The 17,446-nt window shown below is 53.5% G+C and overlaps 1 protein-coding gene across 4 annotated transcripts in view; it reads left to right on the forward strand.

The window, feature by feature from the left end:
• Window positions 1-17,446, forward strand: part of GTPBP1 (GTP binding protein 1) — a 35,980-nt gene that overhangs the window by 9,370 nt on the left and 9,164 nt on the right. For 2 of the 4 annotated variants that reach the window (XM_078449451.2, XM_078449452.2), the window contains exons 3-11: window positions 843-1,049; window positions 1,684-2,032; window positions 5,540-5,663; window positions 6,494-6,608; window positions 8,328-8,472; window positions 8,604-8,786; window positions 9,611-9,746; window positions 10,326-10,504; window positions 11,861-12,061. In XM_078449451.2, the coding sequence (XP_078305577.1) occupies window positions 843-1,049; window positions 1,684-2,032; window positions 5,540-5,663; window positions 6,494-6,608; window positions 8,328-8,472; window positions 8,604-8,786; window positions 9,611-9,746; window positions 10,326-10,504; window positions 11,861-12,061 (1,639 nt within the window). Of the gene's footprint in view, window positions 1-842; window positions 1,050-1,683; window positions 2,033-5,539; window positions 5,664-6,493; window positions 6,609-8,327; window positions 8,473-8,603; window positions 8,787-9,610; window positions 9,747-10,325; window positions 10,505-11,860; window positions 12,062-12,970; window positions 15,736-17,446 lie in introns of those variants that run through there. The other 2 variants (XM_078449450.2, XM_078449449.2) reach the window with 2 other exon arrangements.

The raw sequence follows: 17,446 nt of genomic DNA on the forward strand, positions 1-17,446 counted from the left end.
TCCCAATTTTCCTTTGCCTCCTGTCCTCATCATTTCTTGCTTGGGTTATTAGAATTAGTTCCTAACCGGCCTCCCCCCTCTGGTCTCTCCCTTGCCAGTGCACACTTTCTATTGCTGCTCAAGACCTCTTTCTAGCCGACAGTGAATCTGATCATGTTACACCCCTGCCTAAACTCCCAAAGCTTCCCACTGCCTGGTACATAATGTGTTTTGCTGCTGTCTGGTGTCTGTCTGCTCTTAACGGCTCTCACCCCTTACAGGGTCTCTCACCACTTGACATCCTGCTCCCCAACACACCAAGCTGCTTATTGGTCCTTGAATGTGCCGTGATCTGCCATGCTCCGTGCTTTGCTCCTCTGCCTAGGATGTTTTTACTCCTTTCTCCGTAGGCCCATTTTTCATACTTGGAGACCCAGCTTGGACTCGGCATCCTGCAGAGCTGTCCTCAGCTTCCCTAGGCTGTGCTAGTGGCTTACACTTTACGTTCCCTTTGTATAATTCTATAGTAAAGCACTCAAGTTGTATTGCAATTAATTAATTTTCGGCCTCTCCCGCTGGGCTGTGAGCTCGCCGAGGGCACCTGTACTCCCAGTACCCAGCATGAGACTTGGCATAAAACCTTGGAGAGTCTTAGTGATTACTGTTGACTGAATTAGCGAATACCCTGCTTCAAGGGGAAGCCCGTGGCACTATTATTTATTAACTCTGTGTGTGCCCAAGTTTTTGAAAAGTGTCAGGTAGAGAGAGCGGTGTTGTTCTCCAGTGTCTGGGGTCGGTGGGGGGGGGGGGGGGGGCGGGGGTGCGGTTTGGTGGGGGTGGCTGAACGGCTGACTTGTTGGCAGGCTGATGTCTGGGCTCTTGTCACCAGATGGGACTGAGTATGGACTGAGCGAAGCTGACATGGAGGCCTCCTACGCCACAGTGAAGAGCATGGCGGAACAGATAGAGGCTGATGTCATCCTCCTGCGGGAACGCCAAGAAGCGGGGGGCCGTGTGCGTGATTACCTGGTCCGGAAACGAGTAGGAGACAATGACTTCCTGGAGGTCAGGTGAGGAGGCCTTCGGAACGGTTCAGGGGTTCTGAACCCCTGCGTGACCCTGCGGTCTAGGGCTTCACGGAGAGCAGTGATTGAACCTCTGGCACTTGCCACTCCTTCCCTTTCGGAGGCCAGGAAAGAGTGTCCAGAGGTAGGATAGCTCCGTTTTCTGCTTCTGTACTTCACCCTCCCTGAATATTTCCATTTGGTAAGAGTGGAGGCCAGCCATCCATTTGTGGCCATTGTGTGGGCTGCCTTTTCTTAACCGACTGAGCCACCCAGGCACCCTTTTCTTATCCGAGGCTACGTTGTCTCCTCTAATCAACCTGTGAGGCTGAAAACCAGGATATTGGAGGGGAGCACTTTGTGCCTCTGCCGGCTTGGGGCTCCTGTCTGGCAGCTTTGAGGAAGCTAGTGGACGTCAAGAGAGAAGGCCATCGTGATGGGAGTCTAGTTCCTCCGAAATAATTCTTTCTACTCTGGAGGCTGTGCTTCCGGGGACATTCCCAGTGTGCTCAGCCACGAGTGGGAGGAGCAGTGGGCTGCAGAGGCTCAGGGGCAGTGTGTCCTTAGAGATCCAGGTACTCGGGTTCACTTTGCTTACCCACTAACTCTCACAAGGATGTATGGGTTCGTGTACATGCAGGGTAGCAGTGGTAGGCAACGTGGATGCCGGCAAAAGCACGCTTTTGGGGGTCCTGACACACGGGGAGCTGGACAACGGCCGAGGCTTTGCCCGCCAGAAACTCTTCCGCCACAAACATGAGATTGAATCTGGTCGCACCAGCAGTGTGGGCAACGACATCCTGGGCTTTGACAGTGAAGGCAATGTGGTAAACAAGCCAGACAGCCACGGTGGCAGCCTGGAATGGACAAAGATTTGTGAGAAATCCACTAAGGTCATTACCTTCATCGACTTGGCTGGCCATGAGAAGTACCTGAAGACCACTGTCTTTGGCATGACAGGTCATTTGCCGGACTTCTGCATGCTCATGGTAAGTGGGAAGCACTCCTGAGGAGGGGAGGCTCCAGCTGGATTGTTGGGGAGGTGGTGACGCGCGAGTGCTAGAGATTGTTCTGCGACAGAGGCCTGTTGATTCGGGGCTTTGACGCTGGGTAAGGATGACACATTTTACAGGGATGCCTGGTCCCCTGAGTGCTGTGGTCTTGTACCTTGGTGGTGTACGTACCTCGATCTCTCCCCCTGGTGCCGGTTGCAGACCTGTTTTATTTTTCAAAGAGGCATAGAGGAGGGTTTCTCCTGGGGCTCACTTACCACCTTCAGAAATGTTTTCCCGTGGCGGGGTTAGGCTGCTTTGCGGAGGTGATACTAGGTGGCACCCCCAGAGATGACGAACCTGGGAAGAAATGGAAGAGAGCACAGACGGCAATCAAGAGGGGCCCGGGAGGTCACCTCTGTCAAAGCCTGGGAGGAGAGGCTCCCGTGGGCCTGGCACCGTTCCTGGGGCCTGAAGGATACAGGGCCACCCCGGGCTCCCGTAGAGCTTACAGTCCAGTGAGTAGATTTTTTGGCAGCTCATCAAAATATAGATCAACTGAAAAGGAAAGGGAGCAGAGGCTTCTGTGTTGGATCATGTTGCAAAGTTTCCCTTTGGGTCCCACTGATTTTCTTCCCTGGACAGCGTGTGGGAGTCTGTGAGGCCCACTGCCTTGCACACAGCTTCACAGCTTCCACGGAGAGCACAAGTGAGCAAGTTTCCCTTTGGCAAGTGCTTCTCAAAGCCCTTCCCCATTTCCTGGTTCCTCCAGCTGCCTGTATTAATAAGTGTAGTAAACACAAGCATCTGTTGAGAGCATAATTGATCAAGTTGCCCCACAAACACAGGTTCTCAGGCAAATTCTCCCCAAACTGGAGAGTAAAGAAGCAGAGCATATGTGTGAACACTCTTGGTGGCTCTCTACCCAAGGTTCTTGGGATCTCATTAAATCAGGATCTCCCAGGGGCGCCTGGGTGGCTCAGTCGGTTAAGCGGCCAACTTCGGCTCAGGTCATGATCTCGTGGTCCGTGAGTTCGAGCCCCGCGTCGGGCTCTGTGCTGACCGCTCAGAGCCTGGAGCCTGTTTCAGATTCTGTGTCTCCCTCTCTCTGACCCTCCCCTGTTCATGCTCTGTCTCTCCCTGTCTCAAAAATAAATAAAACGTTAAAAAAAAAAAATTAAAAAAAAATCAGGATCTCCCATATCCTTGAGCATTTCAGGGGCCACCACCAACTTTGGGCTAAGAAAAACTTCTACAAGAAGGGGTTTCAGAGGAAGAGCCATAGGGCGTATTTGGGGGACTGTTAAGAAAGGTGTAGAAACCAGTGTAAAGTAGGCATTTTTCTAACTAAGTATAGTGAACAAGGGCAATTAAAGGAAATACCTTCACCCTAGATGAAATGTTCTACATTATCTGACTTTTAGGCTATAATCCAAATATTAAAAATTTCTGTAGAAAACATGAAATCGTCATGGCTCCATGATAATAAATTTCCGGGGGGGGAAAGGAGTCTATAAAATATAGAGACAACAGAGCAATGGAGCATTCTCTTATCCCAGCTGGAAAGAATGCAAACAAGTCAGGGTTGGATAGGAAAGGTAGTTGGAAGAAACGGGAAGAATTAGAAGGAAGAGAGAGGAGGTGTCTTGGTGTGAGCAGAAGGGAACATGGCAGAGGGCGTCTGTGTCAGTGGGATAGCGGCTCACCTGTGAAGTGCGATCAAATGAAGGGCATCGCTTGAAACCGTTCTGGAATGTAAGGGGCACCCGGGTGGCTCAGTCGGTTAAGCATCCAACTCTTGATTTCGGCTCAGGTCATGATCTCACGGTTAGTGAGTTCGAGCCCCATGGTCGGGCTCAGCGCTAACAGCTCAGAGCCTGCTTGGAATTCTCTCTCCCTCTCTCTCTCCCCCTACCCCACTTGTGCTTCTCTCTCTCAAATAAATAAACTTTAAAACATTTTAAAAGGGGGAGAAACCGTTCTGGAATGTATTAAACGCTATGTAAATATGTTATGACAATATTTATTTTGAGAGAGCGAGCGAGTGAGCAAGAGCAAGCATGTGCGCAGGGGCAGGGGAAGGGCAGAGAGAGAGGGAGAGAGAATCCCAAGCAGGCTCTGTGCCTTCAGCACAGGCTGACAGGCTGACACAGGGCTCGATCTCACAAACCGTGAGATCATGACATGAGCCAAAATCAAGAGTCAGACATTTAACAGACTGAGCCACCCAGGTGCCCCGTCATAACAACTTGAACTCAACTTTAGTAAGTTTTAGTAAGTAGCGCATTCTTATGGCACAAAAACAAAAAGACACCAAAATGCTTCTACTGAAATGTCTCCCTTCCTCCTCTGTTCCGTTTCCTCTCCAGGGCAACCAGTATTTCCAGTTTCGTATGTAGTCTCCAGAGATATTTTGTAATCCTACCAGCAAATGCGGATGTATTCTCTCCCTCCAATTTCAGACAGTCAGGAAAGTTGAAGGAATAGTACAGCGAACATCATCGACCCACTGCTCGGATTCAACAATCATTAACATTTTGCTGTGTTCATCTGTGTTTGTGATGGATGCATATGTGTGTTTTTGTTGTTTTGGTTGAACCATTTGAAAGACTATAGGCATTGTGACTCTTGACCCCCAGATACTTTAGCACACAGCTCCTAAAAGTAAGAACTGTCTCCTACTGTTACTGTAGCTGGGAAGATGAACACGAGTTCCCTAATACCCTCCAATATCTAGGCTCTAAGTGTTTATATTATCTCAGATGTTCCCCAAGTTTCTTACAGCTGCTTTTTTCAAACCCTGATCCATTCTACACCCTTTTAACGGTAGCATGCTACATACACCTTGCCTTTTTTTTCCCTCTTAAAAACATGTCTTAGAGATTAACCCGTATCAGTAGATAGGAGTCTCTCTTTCTTTTTGATAGCATGCTTGGTACGTTTTGTATGGCACACTTGTACATGTGCCCTAGTTTATTTGGGCAGCCTTTATGGTGATATTTTAAAACATTTATTGTTACGAGAAGGACCAGTAACAATAACAACGGCTGCCATTGCCCGAACACCTCATTCGTGCCGGATGTATTGGATCTCTGACGTATGTTATGACACTTGAACCTTAACAGGCCCTCTAAAGTGGATGTCATTACTGCTCCATTTTATAGACCAGGAAACTGGAGGCCAGTGATGTTAAACTGAATGTATCCTTGATGGCTCTAGACGGTTGTTTTCCCAGACTGTCTGAGTTTGTCTTTTTTATCGTTTCCAAGTCTCCTCTGATTTGGATAGCCTACGTTGTTAAATCAGAGGTCAAAGCCATTGGTGCCTAGCCCAGCTTCCATCTACAGCTGTTTGGTTTCCGGCCCAAGACTTCTGCCCCGTGTGTCCTGTTCTGATGGAAGCCTCAGAGATGGGAGCTCTCTCTTACCCCAGCCTTCTTCGAGCCCCTGTGCTCACCCTTACTCTGTCTCCCTTGTCCTGACCGTTGCTTCTGTGTTGGGGCAGGTGGGGAGCAATGCTGGCATCGTGGGGATGACCAAGGAACATCTGGGCCTGGCATTGGCACTCAATGTGCCTGTCTTTGTGGTGGTCACCAAGATTGACATGTGTCCTGCCAACATCCTACAAGGTAAGTGAAGCTTGCAGCTAGCAGCAGTCTCTCTATTTGGGGCTGTCGCCCACTGTGGCTCCTTGGTGGTGCTGCCAGGGCTTCAGCCCAGAATCTTTTGCTTTTTTCCCTTGTGCTCAGACCTTGGTCTGAATTTCCGTCAACCCGGAATCTTCTGCTTCCTCCTTTGTTTAGCTCTTGGTCTGAGCACACCCTCGAATTATGCCCTGCTCTTTGTTCCTTCTGGTTCCAAATATAGGATTCTTGAGATCCCTGATCTGGCACCTCTTTTCAGCTGGCCACAGGGCCAGGGCATTGGCTTTTAGCATCTAAACGGGATATATATGGAGACATTTGGGCAGAGGGTCTGATTGCCTTCTATCACCAAAGGCTTCAGAACAGCCTCACATTTCTTCCTCACTGCTACAGACGGTAGATGAGAAGTAGAGAGGTGTCCTTTTGGAATGCCTCATAAGGGCTTCTGTGGATGTGTAAATGTCTTAGAGGTCCTTTGTCAGATGAATTTTTATCAAGGAAGCAGAACATTCTGAGAACATTGGCTTTGTCGTGGCTTACGGGATGTGGGTCTTTTAGAGACTCTGGAGAAATCTGACCGGTTTCAGACTTGTAACCTTACCAGAGAGACCTTATCTATGCTCTTTTTAACTCTAGCAAGCACCTACCCACCCCAGGTTTTGATCCTCCTTTTGCTTCTCCAGGGCTGCCATTTAATGCTGGTCTGTCCATCTGTCTCCTGCTTATGTCAGTAAGGAGTGGACCAGTCTTGCTCTGGAAGCCTGGCCAAAGAGAAAGCTGTGTCCCCCTAATTGTGTTCCATTTCACCCTTTAAGAAACCCTGAAGCTGTTACAGCGCCTGCTGAAGTCGCCAGGCTGCCGGAAGATCCCTGTGTTGGTACAGAGCAAGGATGATGTGATTGTTACGGCCTCCAACTTCAGCTCTGAGAGGTAAATGGGTAGTGAGCACTCACTTCTGGGCAGGCATAGAGATTGGATGGACTAGAAGATTCTGAACTCAGTACAGCTTCTCCCAGCCGGGCAGTGTTGCCCAGAAGTTCTGTCAGGCAACCCACATTCTGAGGTGCTGGCCTTGCTGAGGGTGGAATCTCAGCTGAGGCTTCAGTGTCTTCTTACCTGTGAAATGGGAATAATATTCCCTTCTCCATGGCGTTCTCATAAGTGTTGGAAATGATGCATGTAAAGCACTTAGCCCTGTGTCTGGCTGCTGTGTGATACAAACGCAGCCATTTTTATAACTTATTATTAATTAAAAAAAATTTTTTTTTAATGTTTATTTATTTTTGAGAGAGAGACAGAGTGTGAGTGGGGGAGGACCAGAGAGAGAGGGAGACACAGAATCCGAAGCAGGCTCCAGGCTCTGAGCTGTTAGCACAGAGCCCGATGCAGGGCTCGAACTCACGAACCGCGAGATCATGACCTGAGCTGAAGTCAGACGCTTACCGACTGAGCCACCCAGGCGCCCCTTATTATTAATTTTTTATACTGTTGTCCCCCAAAAGCTGTCTCATCACAGATCAGTTTTGGCATTTACTTATTAGTGTATCCTTTGATTCCATAAACATTTATTGGATGTTTGTTCTGTGCCAGGTTCTTCATCCGGGCATTGAGGATTCACAGTTAACTCAGGCACGGTCTTTGTCCTCAGGGTGGTCACCTCCTTGGTCAGAGAGCTACTCTCTTGATAATAGTGAACTTTGTTAAGTTTGCTCCTTTTCCCAGAGTCTGGGGGCTGCTTAGGAGCCATCGCCTCCTGGCTTGGTCTGTAGTACAGAACCCAGAGCAGCCTGGCATTTTGGTCTATGGCTGTGCCCTGATGCTGTCTTCAGTACCACCAGGCGGCCAGCAGAGGGGGTATGTTTTAGCTGGCCCCATTTCATTTCGTTTCATTTCATTTCATTTCATTCTGAGCGCCTCTTCTGTGCAGGTGTTATTCTAGAAGCTATGGAGACTATATAATTCCCAATCTTGAAAACTCTGATTAACCCTGGATAGGAGACAGAGAGCCTATTGTAATGACTGATGGAAACTGAGATGTAGTCACATGTTAACAGACACAAAAAGTTTTCCAAGAGCTCGCAGGAGTCAAGAGTGCCCATCTGGGAAGGGTTTCCTGGAAAACTCTGCATTGGAGATGGGCTCTGAAGGATGAGAGGGTTTTTTAGTTGGGTAAAAGGGAAGAAATTCAGGCAGGAGGATCAGAGTGAAGATACACACGGGGAGCAAAAAAGTATTAGGCTTTCGGGAGAAGCAAAGGTTCTCTGGTCTGGCTGGCAGACAGGAATTTGAGGGAAATAAACCTGCCGACATGCTGGACTGAGGGAATTCAGGCTGTCTCCTCTGCAGCAGAAAGGCAGGTAAGAATTTTAAACAAGCATGTGTGTGCTTTAGGAAGAAGAGGCAGTCATACGAGCCCCAAATAGAGCAGTGGTGGAAGGACAGGGACGAGGGGACAGATTTCAGAGAGAAAACTGAGTGAGAGAAGAAGGCCTTAGAGCAGGTCTGGCCAGCCCTTGGAAGGTCAGGGCAGAGGCGTAGAGCCCTAGGAGGCCGGGGGCCCTTAGCAAGCAGCACGTGCTTACCTTTCCCACCCTGTCACCCAGTAGCTGGCCATCTGAGCTCCTTTGTCTTTCTCCACCCTCCACTTAGGATGTGCCCGATATTCCAGATCTCCAACGTCACAGGTGAGAACCTAGATCTGCTGAAGATGTTCCTCAACCTCCTCTCTCCCCGCACCAGCTACCGAGAGGAAGAGCCCGCCGAGTTTCAGATTGACGACACTTACTCTGTCCCAGTGAGTGGCTTCTGGTGGACCGAGCGGCGTGGGAGACTGGGTGGGCACTTCCTACAGGGGCATCAGGACAAGTATACGGTGGAGAGGGTCTGAGTGGGCACAGACTTACTGGGCCTTGGCCTTCTCTGCAGGGTGTGGGGACAGTGGTGTCGGGGACAACACTGAGAGGCCTGATCAAGCTGAATGACACACTGCTGCTGGGCCCAGATCCCCTGGGTAACTTCCTGTCCATTGCTGTCAAATCAATCCACCGCAAGCGCATGCCTGTCAAGGAGGTGCGGGGGGGCCAGACGGCCTCCTTTGCGCTGAAGAAGGTGAGTGTCTAGAATATGAAGAACAGCCCCCTCGGGTTCCGTTACGCTGGGCTCAGGGCCATCTGCAGTTGTCATGGCTGCTCAGTAAGGCAGGGATTACTGACCTCACTTTTACAGGTGAGAAAACGGGGGCTCAGGGAGCCCAGGTGACTTACTTAGGAACACACAACTAGTAAGTGCTATAGCCAGGACTTGAACCCAGGCCTACCTCCCTCCTAAGCTCTGTTCCCCCTTCTAGTGCCTGAGGAGGGTCCCCCAAACTCAGTGGTGAGGTCAGAAAGACACTTCCCTCCTATGCAGATGGTCCCACTGCAAAGGGCCATTGGGATCCATGCCAGATCCTCCTCCCATTCAGCCTTCCATCCCTCAGGACTTGGGATGAGTGCTAGCTATAGGGTAACCTGCCTTCCCTGCCAATCAAATTAACCAATGGAATGGGATTTCCTTACTCCCTCCAGCAGTCATCATGCTCACCCTGTCTCTGACATCTGCATACTCGCCTGCCTGTGCCCTCTCACCTCCACTTAATTCTTATTCATCCATCAAGGCCCAGCTGAAATGCCACTTCCTGTGTGAAGCCTTTCCTGACACAACCACCCCTCCCCGCCCCTGCTGCCCCGCAGAGCAATGTTTAAGCTTCCCATATAGCACTTAAGCCGGCCTTGTATTGTCCGCCTGGAAGGCCTGTGGTCCAGTGCAGTAAGAGGGCAAGGCTGAGCTGGGGTGGTCTTCATTCCCAGAGGGGACGCCTGGTCCTCTGGGACCAGGGGATAGAATCCTGGGCATCATTATCCCTGAGGTCTGGAATTCCCTCTTTCTTTCAGATCAAGCGCTCGTCCATCCGCAAGGGCATGGTGATGGTTTCCCCACGCTTGAATCCCCAAGCATCCTGGGAGTTTGAGGCCGAGATCCTTGTCCTCCACCACCCCACCACGATCAGTCCACGCTACCAGGCCATGGGTAGGTGTCTAAGGCCACTGCCAGCCCAGGAGGCCCTCTGCTCTAACTCCCTCAACAAAGTGTTAACAGCTCCCCAAACCCCAGAGTCAGGTCTCCATCGTGTTTAGTGATGCCTTCCCCTCTGTTCTGCCCACAAGCCGCAGGGTTTAATCAGTTCCTGTACACATTAGCTGAGTGCCGGTTCTGTGCCGGGCTCTGGAGACCCAGACTTGCCCTCAAGAGCCTCACACTCACTCCTTTAGCAAACGTCGGCCTGTTATGTGCCAGGCAGTGTTGCCAAGGTGCCAGGAACAAAGAGATGGGCAAACTCTGCTGTCAAGAGGCCAACAGTCTAGAGAAGGTACACATGCAAACAGAGTGCCCTGTATTTGGGGACCAAGACTGTGGGTCCGGGGACAGGTGGGGTCTGACAGTGTGCAGCAGGAGCAGACCAAAGAGCGGAACTCCAGCTCGCTTGGCCACACGCGGTCCCCTGAGGCCTGTAGCTGGCCACAGCTCAAGCGTGTGCCATGCTCTCTCTCCTGCCTGGGGGCCACTGAGCAGCTGAGTCCTATCCTGACCTCCTGGCTCTTTTGACAGTTCACTGTGGGAGCATCCGGCAGACGGCCACCATTCTGAGCATGGACAAGGACTGTCTGCGCACCGGGGACAAGGCCACCGTGCACTTCCGCTTCATCAAGACCCCTGAGTACCTGCACATAGACCAGCGGCTGGTGTTTCGGGAAGGCCGCACCAAGGCCGTGGGCACCATCACCAAGGTATGGCCAGGAGGACCTCTTTGCCCAGTCCCAGGGAGTCCTGGGGACCATCCCATTCTCAGACTGTGAGCACAACAGGAGAAGCCCTGTGGAATCCTGCTAACTGCCAGGGACAGAGGCACTAGTTCCTGCCTTGGGAGAGCTAAAACAGTGCTCAGGTGTGGCCTCGGTGCCATGTTCTCTCTTTCCCGAGAGGTGTCTCTGGGCCTTCTGCCTCCCTGGGCTTTGGTGGTGACTGTGGAGGAGAGGAGGTGGGGTTGAGGCCTGGCTGTCCTACCTAGGAAACAGTGGTAGGAAAGTATCTGGTCCCAGCTATGGTCGGCCTCTGAGGTGCCAGGCATAGGCTCCAGTGGCCTGGCTCGGGGGGGTGGGGGGGGGGGGCACCCTGACGGCAGTGGGTCAGGATATAGTGACTGTTGGACAGCTAGGGTGCCTGGGCTTGAGCTGTTTCTGTGTCGTGGAGCCCGCTTCATGCCCTCTGCGGGCTTCACCCGTGTTCTTGCGTAGGGGCAGTTGATAGAGTGGTTTGATTCTTGCTCTAAACAGCCTGTGTGAGATCTTGGGATCCACCTCAGGCTGGCCTTGCCTCCAGAACGGCCTTTCTCAGGCTCATCCAGGCAATTCCAAGGGCTGTACTGTGGGTGGAAGATCGTATCTTTGAAGGCTGCTTGCCTCGGGGGCTGGCTGAGAGTGGCAGAAGCTGCCAGCACGTGCCATAGTGCCCTTGGGGGTGTAGCCAGGCCTCCTCCCTGCTTTGAGATTGAACTTAGACCACAAGGGAAGGCTTTAAATCAGTCTCTCCTGGGTGGGAGCTCTTAAGATTCATGAAGGCCACACTCCAGATGTTTCCAGGTGCTGAGGCATTCAGGTGGTTTCTTTGGGAGGCCTGAAGTTAAAGCCTGCCCCAGACTCTTGTCACAGGGGCAGCAGGGGATTCAGTTGATTCCCTGAGGAGTTCAGCCAGCTTAGCAAGGAAGAGAGCCTCAAGTTGGGTTCACAAGGTTCTGGGCAGGCTGGACTCCAGCTAGGAGCGAGGCTAGGTGGGAGGTTGACAAGATTCACAGTGGCCTGCGGGAAGAGCAGCTGGGGCAGGGGCTAGGATAGAGCCACTCTGGGCTGGGCTGAGGCAGGCAAGACGTCAGCCTGGGTTGGAGCAGCCCCGAGACACTGAGTGGGAATGAAGACCTCCCTTCATCTGGCTGCCACTGTCACGGCCTCCCTACCGCCCACCTCGCCCAGGGCTAGCCGGGCCAAGGAGGGGGAGGTCCCTGGGGGCGGAGGCACAGGGCCTGGGCAGCAGAGCTGACGTCACTGCCTGCGTCTCCGGCCCCATCTTCAACTCCTTGGCTCCTGCAGCTCCTCCAGACCACCAACAACTCCCCGATGAATTCGAAGCCCCAGCAGATTAAAATGCAGTCAACAAAAAAGGGCCCCCTGGCCAAACGAGAAGAGGGAGGCCCGTCTGGAGGGCCAGCAGTAGGGGCACCCCCGCCTGGAGATGAAGCTTGCTCTCTAGGGACGGTGCAGCCGGCTTTGTCCAGCGGTCTCCAGGCACAGGTGAGTGGACTTCTCGGGCCAGTCTGGTCCCCTGACCACCTCAGGGTGGCAGTGGGAGGGTGGCTGTTCCTCTAGCCGGTGGGGGTGACAGGAGAGCTTCGGGCAGCCTGTGCTCAGCTGCCGTGTCTGCAGTTCGTAGAAGGTGCCTCCCCTCCAGCTCTTGGCACGTGAGTGCTAAGTGTGTGCTGGTTGTCTCTTGAGGCAGAGCGTTCTTCGAACACTGTAGAAAGCCCTGTAGAAAGCCCAGTTTAGTCGGTCCTGCTTAGCATTTGGTGTCAATAATCAGAATAGAAAATTGTCAGGGGTTCCCTCTCTGAGTAAGAGTGCTTGCGGTCTGTGTGGGGGGGGGAGTGGGGTATGTCCGTGGTGGTCCAGAAGGTTGGAAAGGCCCTGCCTTAGAGGGTCGTCCTGCGTGGCAGGGGTGGAGTAGGTGGCCTTGGGCCCCGTGCCAGTGTGGTTGTCGCTCGGCATCTCCTGTTAGGTTTGTCCCCTAGTTCTGTCCCGTTCGCCCCCTCATATTGCTCCTTCCGGTGTCTTCTCCATCTGACCCCGCTTTGGAGAAGGAAACTTCTGCTTGGACCTGTCCTTTCTGTTTTCTGTCCCACATTGAGCCTTTCTGTCCGTATCAGTGGGGGCAGGTGTTGGTTCCTGCTCTCCTTGTGCTTCTCAGAACGGCTCACTGTCGTCAAGTGTGACCTGCCCGCTAGGGAGGCAGGGTGGATGGCGGCTCCATCTGACAGAGAAGTGCTGTGCTCTAAGTCACACAGTAGCTGACGGCTCGGGCTAGGCTGGGACCATACCGCCTGCTGGCTTTCCTCCCGCCCCTCTTCCCGCTGCCTTGCCCCTGTGCCGCCCTGCCCTGCTCCCAGTGGGCCACTACGTTTCAAGCTCCTTCTTTCTCCCTTTCAGCCCAAGCCCAGCAGCGGGGGCCGGCGACGGGGGGGCCAGCGTCACAAAGTGAAGTCCCAGGGGGCCTGCGTGACTCCTGCCAGCGGCTGCTGAATCTCCCCTGGCCCACCCCCACCACCCAAGGGATCCTTGTACTCTGGCCACTGTGCCACCAGATGGGCCAGAGCAGCTCTGACCACCACCCGTCCTCCCCCAGGCCACAGCTGGAGCCTCATCATGCTCCCCCCACCCCCATTTTCCAGGGGGGTTGTAATTTATAAGCTGAGGAAGGTGGCCAGACTTCTGGAGGACTGACCATCATCTACCTTCTTCCCTGCCTTCTTCCTTACTCACAGTTTTTGTATATCTGGGCCCTTAGTTTTTATTCTTTTTATTATCTCTCTCTCTAGTGTGTGTATGTGTGTGTGTGTGTGTGTGTGTGGATGTGGGTGTGGGTGTGTGGGTGGGTGGGTGGGTGGGTGTGTGGTGCAGAAGTGTAGCCAGTCAGGGCCCTGGCAGTCTTTCTCCTTTTATCCTCTGTGGCCACCAGCCTCCAGGAGCTGGCTGCCTGCCCATCTGTCCATCCGTCTGTGTGTTTCTGTGACAAACTTTAGGGGCTTTCAGAAGCTGAGGAGCACATCACTCCTCTGTGCTCACCCTCCTCCCCTGTGCTCATTCGTCTGTGCCCAGAGCCCTCTACAGAGCCGGACTCAGGGCTTAGGGGATTCATCAGTGTCTGCTGCTGCCCGAGCAGGGAGCCTTCCTTCTGGGACTAGGGGGATTTTAGCAGAATGGAGCGTGGTGGCCTCCTTTTTTCTCTCTCCTTTTTTACCCCCTTAAACCCAAAACCGTGTTATGCCAAAAGCTCTTAAGTTGTAGCCTGTAGATGTGTGGAGGGGAGTGGCACTTGGGTTGTAGGACCCTTCCTGCCCCTAACTCTGACCCTTGCCACTGACCCAAAGACAGCAGGTGGGTTTTTTTTTTCTCCTTGGAGACAATCCTGTTTGCCTGGCCAGGCCAGGGCAACTCCTGCTCTGCTGATTCTGCTGAGCTGAGGCTTTGGCCCTTGAACTTTAACTCCGGATCTTGTTGGGCCTGGGGGCACTGATGGCTGACCTGGACTCGCATCAACTCGCTCTGGGTCCTGCTCACCGGCACCTCCTATTGGTGGGGATGTGTTCCTCTGAGCCAGGCCTGGGCTAGAACTCCTCTTCCCTACCACAGCCCCGCCGTGTTGCCCCAGCTGGCTGCTACAGGAGCACAACAGGGAAAGGTCTGAGCCCCAGTTTTGGAGGCCCCTGTGGGGGTGTGGGGAGGTTAGGTAGGGGGTTGTGAAAAAGATTCTTCCAGGCCCAGCACAGAGCATTAAGCCCTCTGGAAGATTCACCACCTGGGGTCCTCCAGGCCAGAGATGGCACTGTGGGGCCCAAACGAGCCTGGCCTGAGCTGCAGACAGAAGCTCTTGGTTTAGGGTGGACTGGTGGGTAGAGATACGTTCTTCTAACCAGGGCAGACACCCAGCTGGCTGGGTCCTTCCTCAGCCTTGCCTTCTTCCCATCCCAGCCCTCTCCATTCTTCTTGCTTCTAAACTGCTGGTCCCTTCCCCTCCCCTCCTTCCAACTATTTCTAGTTACCACTGACCCACGGCCATGGACTGACCGGACCGGCACAGAAAATAAAAGTTTGTTCCAAGTTGATGGTGTCATGTTCCCGGCCCAGGCCCTCCGGGTGGAGGTGCTGCCATGGGGAATGCTGGCTGTGCCTCTCTGGAGCCCCCAGCTGTGGAGCAGGGCGGGGTCAGGAGGAGCCCAGCTTCTCCTCTCGGGCATGTGTGGCTTCAAAACCCGGGCTCCTCTGCCAGCGGTGACAGGGGCCAAGCTGCCAATCTTCTCTGACCCTCAGTTTCCTCGTCTAGAGCCAGAGGTAAGCGCCTCTGTCACGGGGGTTGTGAGGATTCGGTGAGAGAACGTACGGTGAAGCTGTGATGTGCCCAGCACATGGGAGGTGTCCAGTGAACGGTCCCCGTGCTGCTTACCACTGCACCAGCTGCCAAGTCCATGTGGCGATAGGCAGGCTCGGAAGGAGAAACGTGGTGTTGACAAGTCTCTGTGATGTGGCTGTGCTGTTGGGTGTCTCCCTCACTTGTTTGATTTTGAAGCTACTAGATAGGAAAGAGGTGGTGTTCCATTTTTCCGGTTAGGAGACAAGCTCAGAGAGCAGTCCTCCAGCGGGCACGTTCATTCCTGCACCGGCCCACGCCGCGGCCATCCGTAGGCAGCTGCTCTGCTCCTTGCCCTTTGGCCCCTGCCTGTTCCTCGGTGTGCTGTGTCCTTCTTGCTTTTTGACCTGGTTCTGCTCATAGGGGCCTCTGCCCGCTGGTGCCTTCGGAAGTGGAGGACTCTAGCATTGGGCAGCGCCCTCCCCCCCCCCCCCCCCCCCCCGCTCTCTGTCCCCGTGGGAGGTGCTGTGGCGTCTGTGTTTCCACAGGGTTTCTCCATGGTGGGACCTTGTTTTGCCTGAACTCTTTTGCCCCTAAGAGCATCACCGCTTTACTTTTGGAAGCTGCGGCCTCCACCCTGGCCTCTGTCCTCAGACACTCAGGAGGTTGGTCTGGATCTGTGGTCGCCAGGCCCACACCTGCTGGCAGGGGCTGACTGAATACAATGTTTTACTGTCATTAACAGGGACTCCAAAGGTCCCCTACGGGTCTCAGCCCTACCAACTCTCACTTTGGAACAAAACACCAGCCCTTTTGTAGATGATAAAGAATAAAGTTGTTAACTGATCATCTCGAATGGCCAATCCTGCCCTTTCTGTACGTGCAGCTAACATTTGTGGTGTCTTTAGTTCAGTTGGGACCCCTGTTCTGGCTTACTGAACAGAATAAGGTAACAGAATATGCCACGGCGCAGAGGGAAATGCAAGCTTGGGGGTCACGGGGCGTGCCTTGGGGAAAACGGGGTGAGAGCTGCGCCCCTGAGGAGACAGTAGAACTTGGACGCGGGCAGGTGGGTGGTGGGCAGAGGGCACACGCCCAGCCCAGAAGCACACAAGCAGAGGCACGGAGCCCTGACTGTGCGTGGCAAGTCCCAGGCACTCGTTTACTGGTGCGGCTTGGGGACATCCCCTTTGTTGAGCAGCGGCGCCAGATGCAGAGCAGGTGTTGAGTGAAGTAAGGGGAATGGAGCGCGTGGTCGCTGGGGGTGAGCCCCAGGACCGGCCTTTCCTGGCGCACAGGACTGAGCGGTTAACTGGCCCGAAGCCTCAGGGCTGGATTTACGTTGCACCTGCTACTGTCTCCTGTGGTTTATCCCCAGCCCCTCCCTACTGACTTGTCCCTGCCTTTATTTTCTCAGCTGCAGTGGGGACCAGCCCTGGGTCAGGTACCGGGTACACTGGAAAGCGTGGTTGGGGCCCACCCCTGTCCCTTCAAGCGGCTTCTCGGGAGGCACTGGATCTGGGGACAGAGTTACAAGGAAGGGCCAGGACCTGTTCCCCTGAGCTGGTAGGTGCGGCTCTGCAGGGGCTCCATCCCAGCACAGGTACGAGGGGCAGATGCCTAGTTCCCGTGGGGAGGATCCGCACTGAAGGCAGACGTGGTCGGTTGTGAAGCAGGTAAGTTCTTCTGCCTTCTGCTCAGATGGCACTGAGAGATGCGGGGAAAGCTGCCCCTTCACACTGGGGTGTCTGTGAGGCCTAGTAAAGCCACCTCCCTTCTTTCTCCTGCCAGCCCCTGAGCCCAGAATCGCAGAGCAGGGCCTGCCTCAGGCCCCGTTCCAGCTAGGTTTTAGTGGAGAAGTCTGGTTTCTAAAGTTCAGGAATGAGTCTTTGGGGCATTGTTTAGGCTCAGACTTCAGATTAAAAAAAAACTACACACTCTATTAATCCTGGGCATAATTTATTTTATTTTTTTTGCATAGGCATAAATTAGAATCTGGAGATAAAAAATTCAGAACCAATAGTGCAGCATTTGTGACAGGAGAGCGCAAAATGAAACCTGGTTGTCTGGGGGGGGGCGGGAGGGGGGGCGGGGGCTGAGCTGGGGCCAGTGCCAAAGGCCCACAGGTGGCCTTAGGCCTCACCTTCCTTCTAGCTCCATCCCCTTGGAGCCCATTTGGGGCTCAGCCCTGTTCTTACGGCACCTGCCTGCACCGCAGCCCCCCTTGGCAGCCAGGTTACAAGGAACTGAAATCACCCGGTGCCCCACAGAACGGGGCTAGGAATCAAGCCCAAAGCTTTTCAGTTAAAAAACAGACCTTGAAAAATATATACATAATACAGCAGAGTCTGCTGGGTCTCAAAGCCCTCTCTTCCCCCAGCCCACACCCCTGACAGCACCCCACCCCCCCTAGAAAACGAGCCAGAAAGGAAACGATCTGAGCAAGAGCTGAGAGTCTCAAGGGAGTAGCTGAGCCCCTTACAGTCAGGTGGTGGTGGGACAAGGCCCACAGTGCAGACAGGCCTCTTCCCACCATGACACCCCGAATGTCACCATCA

Source organism: Panthera onca, chromosome B4, assembly GCF_046562875.1.
Source record: "Panthera onca isolate mPanOnc1 chromosome B4, mPanOnc1 haplotype 2, whole genome shotgun sequence".
Taxonomy (NCBI): Eukaryota; Metazoa; Chordata; class Mammalia; order Carnivora; family Felidae; genus Panthera; species Panthera onca.